The sequence below is a fragment of the Pterocles gutturalis genome, unplaced genomic scaffold (assembly GCF_000699245.1).
Source record: "Pterocles gutturalis isolate BGI_N339 unplaced genomic scaffold, ASM69924v1 scaffold27197, whole genome shotgun sequence".
NCBI lineage: Eukaryota > Metazoa > Chordata > Aves > Pterocliformes > Pteroclidae > Pterocles > Pterocles gutturalis.
The window spans coordinates 3,996-13,255 of record NW_010113621.1 but is presented as its reverse complement, the minus strand read 5'-3'; the positions used below and the strand labels follow the sequence as shown (position 1 = coordinate 13,255).

Below are 9,260 nucleotides of genomic sequence, written 5' to 3'. Positions count from 1 at the left end.
TTTCCCTGTGCAAGGAGAGAGAGAGCCTTGCTTGGACGCAATTCTACTTATGTGCTTGTACAAAGGACCAAATCTGAAAGAAACGTCTGGACTTTCAGCTTCGTGGTTTTCTTTCCCTTGTTAATTAGCAAATAGAGCATGAAAAATGTACTGAGGTTGTATGTGTCTGAACGAAAGCTTGGAACCCACCCAGCAAAGCCTCTCCTCCCACTGGCTTCCACAGGGAATTTTGTGATGTCGCACCATGACCTCATGCTGCTGTAGCTAGAATGTTAAAGCTGGAAAGGGGGGGGGGGAGGAAGAAAACAGCCTTAAACATTCAACTTGATGAGAATGAAAAGAATTCAGAAGATTGTGCATCAGCAAATTGATTCCTTTCTGTGCTTTTGCCCTGGTCTGGGGATGTTTTGTGCTCGTGAAGCAAGACTGATCAGTCTCTTAATTTATAGCTAAAATAACCTTTCTTGTGCCTGGAGTTTTTTACTTAGTGCTCCACAGAAGTTTGTCTTCCAGAAAGGAGAGCTAGAAAAATCCTGCTCACAAATTCAAACGGGGCAAAATCTCTACCAGTATGATAATCACTGAAGGCCCTTTCTAAAGCTACTGATTATGGCAAGGGATTTCTAAACCTGGAGGGGGTCATGTTTGCTTGGTTTTGATGAATATGTAGTCTAGTTGAAGAATGAATATATGCTTGGCTCCTTCCTTTAATGAACAAGTGAGTGGTGTCCTGACAAACATAATCGCTGATGAATTGTTACTCAATGTTGGCAGAGAAGCTGTCCTACCCCAGGGGTGGCTGTGTTTTTTAAGTGCCTGTAGTCTGAGAAGGTAGTTCCTATTTTAGTGTGAAATGTGCTCAAGAATCTTTATAGGAGAAAGAGATATGGAAAGAATGAATGGGATATGTGGCAAGGATTGAACTCTTCAGTGCTTTATGTAAAGCTGCTGCCAAGTGCACAGAAGGAAGTTGTTCCTTGACGGTAATTGTTCTTTAGGTGCTTCAAGAGCTAAGCCTATTAGTAGTCCATTTTCTTACAGGAGGTTCAGGTGGTCTCTGTAAGCACTGTTCAGACATTGCCCCAGTTAACATCTTCATTTTTCATCACAGATGGAGTAAATTCCAGTAGTTTGTGCTTTAGCAAGCTCCTAACAGCTTGTGCCTCATCTTGGAGAAACTCTACTCAGAAATTTGTCAGAATGGTGTGGGGGGGAGGGAGGGGAGGAGGGAATAATCCCCTGAGAATGATATGGAATGTATTAGAGAAGAAAATGTCTTGATGTTGTGGACATCCAGTTTCTTCAACCTGATGCCCACCATGCCATGCAAAATTACCTCTCTCTGCTTAGTTTCTGCTATCACAATTGTGTCCAATGGAGTATAGTTACCAGGTGGAGTCTTTTCTCTCCCGTGAGATGTTTTCTTTGTCTCAGTGGTGGATTTTGGTGCAGTTCATCTGGAAGTGCAGTTCATCTGGAAGACTGGTAACCTAGTGCATTGTTTAAACAGAGCTGAAGGCCAGAATACTGAGCACCGTTGAGGGTGTTCAAGAAAGGCTTTTCAGTGTCAAGGAGGAGGTTCTATGTGGCAGGTTCCTTGGGAAGTCGTGTTTGAAAGGCTGTATAAATTGTACACTACCAAGATTACCTTTCTTGCTTTATGTCTGTGATGAGAAGAGATTTCATTCAAAGTGTGTGCACGGCACTGGGAATTTCATGCCCATCATTAGAAGCTGTTTTGTGTGCATGGTGACTGTTATCATTAGTGGTATAATTTTATTTTGTGAAGCGAGGAGAGTTTTCTGCTTTCCTACAGTCCTCCCGAGGGACAGCTGGTGTATTAATTTGCTGTATTGCCTCCTGGCTGTTCCCAGGCTGTTTTTCCTCTTCATCATGGAATTTTTAATGGCCCTGCTGCCTCTTGGGAGGCGTGCAAGGAAGAGTACCTCAGGGATCTCTTCCTTTTTTCACATGCCTATAATTACTCTCCTTTAAGAGCACAAAGCATTTGCTAATCATGTCTTGTCTGTGAGGGTTTTGGCTTATGTCTTGTCTGTGAGGGTTTCGGCTTGACGATGCGGACTGTTAAAAGCAACCAAGTAGAGACTTGCATGGACAGCCGAAGTGATCCTTCCCCTCTTTCCCCTCTCCCCATGTACCCTTCTGGGAGAAAGGAGTGGTCTGAACAGAATTTTCTTCTTGAACTCCTTAAGAGGATTTTTTACAGGCTCAGGTGGAATATCTTATTAGATTTTGGTTATTTGGTTATTCAATGGCTCTATCTAATGGAAGATGCTATAGTTGTTGGTTGGTGGAATGTTACTCGCTTGAGGCAGAGTAAGAGTTTCAGAAGAGCGTAGCGTCAATGTTCCCTTCAATCGGAGTTTGAATAGCAGGTAGAATAAGAGAGGAAGGTAGAAGATAAATTGTCCCTACTGCTGTTTATTGTTTGCCTAGTCTTGAAAATAGAGTTATGGGCGAAAAACTCAATTAAATGTTCCCACTGGATGTCATAGGAAAAGTGGACCTCAGATGGCAAGTGGATGTTGAAGGTGGGGGATTTGAAGAGAGACCTGTGAACAGTACAGACGAATTGAAGAAAATCGCTTTGCATGTACTCTCAGTTAATATTAACTGTAAACCTAGAGTTTAATTAGATTTAGAAGCAAGTCTCTCATCTTGCCTGGAATGCAGGATAAAGATCTAAAAAGCGGTGAGTGATCATCTCCTAGTAAACTGTCAGTTGCTCCATACCCTGCGTTTGGTGGTGCTGTTAGAGTGAAAAGGCTTGAATGTCTCTAATTCTAGTTCCAGCTCTGGAAATATGCTTATCAAAGTACATCTTGTTATTTCTCTTCTGTATCTGTGCAGAGATGCTGACATTTCTACCTTTTACCCAAGTGTGGGGCAGTATAGGGATTGCCTGCAATGCCAGGCCTTTCCTGAGGCAGCTGAAGGAGTGAACAGATGTTCACAAGTTCACGCTGTACCATTTGACCAGGACAGAATACAGTTCATTCCATGCAACCTATCCACACATCTTCATCTTCTTGGAATTGTCTTTATTTAAAAATGTCTCCTGTCAACTACTTCACGCATCTTTCTCCCTATTTTTTAAAAAACTCTTTTTCCATTTAGCTGGAGCACTTTCATGTCTTCCTTTGCTAAAGCCTGGCTAATATTGCCGTTGGGGATATAACTGAATTCTTCTGACAGGCATGCAGTGAACAGCAGCTATCAACCTAGCGTCACATGCAGTTGTCTGAGGCCTAATGCTCCCATTTTGGTGAATCTTAATTCTCTGGAGTTAAAAATAAATTCCCCTTGGCTTCAGAATTTTGTTTACGTGCTATTGCTTCCTTTGCCTATAAAGCATGTTGCCATTATCAAATCTGTGTACTCAGCAGCTCTGGCAAATATAAAAACTTTTTCTGGCACAGATAGCATGTGATTCAGTATGAAAATAGAAAATGTAACATGTGGGATCACATGGCCTCTGCTTAGAATGCTTACCTGGAAAACTAGAATAAAATGTGTTCGCTTGCGTTTGCCACACACAGACTTTTAGGAATGGAATTCCTACGTCATTGGAATGCTTACTTGGGGAACAGACTGCTGCTGCATGAAGACCTATGAAATTCAGGTGATTTAAGAACAGAGCTGACATGTTAGTGATTTTGGAGTCTGAAAATTTGCTCTAGAAGCTTTCCCATGAGGCTCTGCAGGGCAGAGGAGACTCTACTATGCACAGGAAATATCTGCTGTGTGATGTGATTGCAAGAACCACTTGCTTGCATGGGAGCTTTGCGTGCAGATTGGACGAGCAAGTTGTATTCATCTACACCCGTTATGTTCGGTGCCCAGCTAGCTCAAAGAGGAGGAAGAATTCTGCTTTTACTATTAATTTTGTGAAGCCACCATCAGCAGCCTCAGGTAACACTTCAGGGCTTAGAGAGAGCCTTATATTTGACCTGTGTTTTCTGGGAATTTAGCATCACAACAGCTACAGCTGGGTTATGTGGACTTCTCATAGCAGTATCCTTGCTAGAAGGGTGTCTCTGTTGAACATGTACTGTAACATAAGGAAAATAGCATCCCTACTTTGTATGACAGTAGATTAATGGCTGCTTCTCACTACATAATCCAAGTGCTTTGCTTCCTCCAAGGACAGGGTTAGGATAAAGATAGTCAGCAGAGAAGCTGGATGATGTGAGATTGCAGTGAGAGGCATAAACCCCCAAGTGTGCGATGTGCCTCCTGCCTCCAGGAGGGCCACAGACTGTCACAGTTAGCTCTGTAGAGTTTCCTCAGAGACCTCCATTGTGAGACTGAGGTGTTTATTACTCTGAATTTTGAGAGCGTGAACATTGCTTTAAAATCTAGACTTTTCTTCACAGGTGGGGAAGGTTTCAGGGGCCTGATGCTGTTCAGTAGGGTTATTTGTGGGCTGGTGTCTGCTTGTGCTCTGTATTGTCTTCCACAGATTGTACTGCCAATCCTAATTTTCTGTTGAAACCCTGTGGTAGATGTAAAATGGTGGCAGGCTCCTGTGACCCTGTAGTCCAGCACATGGTCACCTTGTACTGTAGGAGTGAGATAGGAGTCCTGTATATGCAATTACAGATAGTTAAAAAAAAATAAAGTAATAGAATAAATATGTGGAAAAGAAAGGAAGCATTACTTTTGCCACATTAGAGACAGCAACGAATCTCAGCTTTCTGCATAGCAAAGCCTGCTTTTTCTCTAGCATGACCTGCATACAGAATCAGGTACCTTAAGTACTATGTTAAGAACAAGGGACAAATCCATATTTCCCGGCTAATTGTGATTAAAAAAAAACAAAACATCACTGTCAGGAAGACACTATAGACTTTTTTTCCTATAAAACCATTTTTTCTATCCGTATGTAGTTTTTCATTCACTGATTCCTGGCAGTGAGAGGCTGCAGTGTGAGTTGCATGCATTGCAGCTATCACTGTAGATGCACTTCGGATCCTGCTTTGTCCATCCAGGTGTATTCTGCTTTTTCTCTTCCCAGGTTAGAATGTCAGTCCTCTCTAGAGTGTAAACTAGATTTTCACATTAATTTCTGGTCTCCTAGCAGATCCAGCTGTGACTGAGCACTGCAACTTTGTTTTTTTTTTTTTTCTTATGATCGACCAACCATAGACCAAAAGTAAAGGCAATTACTTTTTCATTACTGTTTGTGCAACTCTGAAGAAAGTAGAGAAGCCTAGCAGAAGGCGTTGAAAGGCAGTAAGGGCAGAGTAAGTACCATTCTAGTTTCTCAGTTTAGGCCTGGATCTTTCATTTCACAAAGCTCTGTGCCTCAGACTTCTTCGCAGCAGGGCTTGTGACAATGCATGAATGTGCATTTTCTGTCAGGCTTTCCTCTCAGCCCTGTTCTATTCTACTTCAGAGTAATTTTTAAACTGTTCAGAAGAGTTATTAAAATTCGACTTTGTCAGAAAAACTTACTTCATGGTTGCAGCTTGTCAGCGATACTTTCACAATTTGTAGTTCAGCCTGTCCACTCTAATGTTGTGTGCTGTGCATACCCATGACCTGGCTTTCCCTTTGGTGGTGTTCTTAGGAGTCTGCTGTTAAACGGGGATTCACCAATTCACTCTTACTGATAAAGCACCTGTGTTTGACCTAGTGATTAGAAATTTAGATTGAAAAGTGTGGTATCTACCAAAACCCCGCATATTCCGTAAATTATACATCAGACACCCTTTCTGTCCGTGTCTTAATGATGACTGTCATCTCTGCCTCCATTCTTCTGCTCCTCTCTCTCCCAAGGTACCTACCACCTGGAGATTCCCTATATGCAGATTTATGGTGCCCCTAAAGTACACCAGCCACTTGAAACTGACACTTTTACCACCAGGTCAGTCAGAGGCAGTGAGTAATCAATAGGTTCCTGATTTACTAACTGAAGTGTGGGTGATCAATAAGGGATAAACCTGAACGAAATACATGTTGCAGAGACAATTTATGACCTCTGAGCCTTTGTGTGTTAAGAGGCAGGGCTGCTAGATGCAGTGTCCTTTCTATTAGTCTCCAGCTGGAGTATGATTTGCCTTTATTTTCACTACAAGAAGGGGTTCTGAGGTTCTCATATTCTGTTTTCATTTTTCTTTTTTTTACTCCCTGTGTAATCATAAAGTAAGGGTAGATATGGTTTGAGCATGAAGCTGAGAGCCAGGAGCTCTTATTCAAAATCTGTCTGTAACATTTGTGCACTGGGAAAAATTGCGTGAAGTCTCTTGGAAATGATAGTGCATACTTCTTTCCTAGTCCGTAGTGATTCTCCGCCAAGGATCAGCTGGCTAATGTTGGTATACATTCAAAAAATTAAAAAGAGAACCTTATTATTATGATTGTGTGATAAAATGAGTTGGATTATTACATATAATTATGTAGTCATCGAGTTAGTAAACTAATACCATGTCACTGATGTAAAATAAAAACCGAAGTTCCCCTTGATTGAGACGTATCTTTTCCTTGGGTTATGTGTGCCTAGATGTTTTGAATGCGTGGTAGAACTGTGCAAAAATACTATATAGCCACTATCATCATGTACAAAAGCAGTTTTTAGCAAATGCAAAGTCACTTAGAGGTTAGCCACTTATGTGTACAAACACAAGATTTGAATATGCAGTCTGTAGGTGTGCTGGTGTTTTTGAAAGCCTGTAGTTCATGTTTTCAGGAGACTTGTGTCTGGTTATATTAATATGTGTTCCCAGATTTTGTGTTTTAGGCCGCATTAAAAAAGGGGTGGCCAGCAGGGAGAGGGAGATTATTGTGCCCCTCTACTCGGCTCTTGTGAGGCCCCATCTAGAGCACTGTGTCCAGGCCTGGGGACCCCAGCACAGGAAGGACGTGGAGCTCTTGGAGCGGGTGCAGAGGAGGGCCACTAAGATGATCAGAGGGCTGGAGCACCTCTCCTATGAAGAAAGGTTGAGGGAACTGGGCTTGTTTAGCTTGGAGAAGAGAAGGCTCCGGGGAGACCTCATTGCGACCTTCCAGTGCTTGAAGGGAGCCTATAAACAGGAGGGGGGGCGACTGTTTACGAGGGTGGATAGTGATAGGACAAGGGGGAATGGTTTTAAACTCAGACAGGGGAGGTTTAGGTTAGAGATTAGGAGAAAGTTTTTCACCCAAAGGGTGGTGGCACACTGGAACAGGTTGCCCAGGGAGGTCGTGGATGCCCCATCCCTGGAGGCATTCAAGGCCAGGCTGGATGTGGCTCTGAGCAGCCTGGTTTAGTGACTGGTGGCCCTGCATATGGCGGGGGGGGGTTGAAACTAGATGATCACTATGGTCCTTTTCAAACCAGGCCATTCTATGATATGATTCTGTGATTTGAAAAAATTGTCTTGTCAGTGAAACTTAGTACAATTTAAAAATTCTTGAAACTACTCCTTAATGCCAGATTTAGATGACAGATCTTGTAGACTTCATGTGGAAGTTTTGAGTTTTAGTTGAGAAGACAGGAGAGTAGATATTGTTTTCTTATTTTCTGGTTGCGCATTTGTTACGGGTAAGTAGGTAGAACCAGCAGCATTCAAACAATTTATAGTCTTGGCTGGTATAGGACTTTTTTTTTCTGCTCCCTACACTGTTCTGTATAGCTATGCCGTGCTTTGGTTTTGCATACATTCAGCATCTAAAATTATATATATTATAAATATGCTGCTTTTTTTTAAAAATTGGAAATAGATTTTGTCATGGAAGTATGAAGCCATGAATTTTTCCTTTTGTTATCTGTAAAAGATTTCAGTACTTGATAAATGTGTCTGTTAAACTTTTGTGATTTTTTTTTTTTTAAATCAAAACAACAAGTTTTAAAGACACAGAAGCTTTTCGTCACTTAATCATCAAAATTTATATGGTTCCAGTCTTTACACCATGTAAGCACCTCACAATCTTTAATGGATTCTATTTGCACTGTAGTTCTGCATTTTACGCATCAGATCTGATGCAGTGACTGACCAAGGACCTTGCCAAAGAAACTGTTGCCTCAGACAAAGCAGGGATTTGAACTCGACGTCATTGCTAAATTATGCATTTGTATTCATTATGGATTGTATTTGAGAAAGTTCCCTGGTCTGCTTCCAAGACTGTCTTTTCTGAGTTAAACTTCTCTTCTTCTTCCTACCTCTACATCTAGAACTTGGAGGAGTGCTCAGTTCAAGTCAGTTGCGATAATGCAGCTTTCTTCTTAACTGGCAAATGAAGTGGTCATCAGTAGGCTTTAGACTTAACTGTTGGTATGACTGGGACAGGTTTTGCCTTTCAGATGGTTTACAGGTGCAGTAAGACTGTATTTCCGTAAGCCAGATTCATCTGTTTCCACAGCACTTTGATAAGGAAATCATAATTTTGAACATGCATGAGACAGTTTTGCATTCCTAACTTTATGAACTTATACTGTAGTGGAAACAATGTGCGTGGACATTTGGAATATAGGCACGTTCTAAGATGACTCTACAGTGCTAAATAGATTGGAAAATAATTTCTGGATAAGGGACCAAAAATCACATGGTTTCTTTAAAGAGCAATCTTGCAGACATTTTTTATGCTTTATAGAAGAAATGGTAGGACACGTGTCATATCATAGCTTGATCACGTCTTATGTAAAGAGTTATTTTAAAGTTCATACAAAACCAGATCCCCTAAAGGATATCAAATAATTATTCTTCTGAGCAGTTTATGTGCTTGAGCTCTTAAAAGAAATGGGAGCATATTAACGAAGAATGTGAGGAAAGCTTCCCTGAGAAGCTTTTGATTTGTGCTGCCTACTAGTTAATAAACAGATGGGGAAGGTGGGAGTTGGAGGGTGATTGGCCAGAGTCTTACAGGAACATAACTGCTACAGAGTTTAATTTGTTTTAATTTCTCTATAGGCAAGCAAATGTACACCTGGGACTACCATGTTCAAGGGACACCAAGAGGAAACGAAAGCCAGCTGCAGCCTCCATGTCCAGCCCAACATCAGGTAACCTGGATTTACGTGTGTGCCAGCATTTCTAAAGTCATGTCCCTCTTGAGCGAAGTGCCAGAATCACAATAGTAAAAAACAGCATTACCTTGATTTGACACTAATTAAATGTGTGTGCAAAAGGCAGTGTGTGAGAGAGGACATCGTGTGTTTTTTGCATAGCATCAAAAGATGCCTACTAAACGAATCTTTGATGATGCAGCTATGGTAAGTTAATATAATTTACAGTGCTTCACTGTATGGTTGGTAATAA

General features: G+C 41.4%; 1 protein-coding gene across 1 annotated transcript in view; it reads left to right on the top strand.

Annotated features, from left to right (window-relative positions):
* Positions 1-9,039, top strand: part of GPATCH2L (G patch domain containing 2-like) — a 26,097-nt gene extending 17,058 nt beyond the window's left edge. The window contains exon 8 of the mRNA XM_010074580.1: positions 8,913-9,039. Coding sequence (XP_010072882.1) covers positions 8,913-9,039 — 127 coding nt within the window. The remainder of the gene's footprint in view (positions 1-8,912) is intronic.
* Positions 9,040-9,260: the final 221 nt, after the last annotated feature.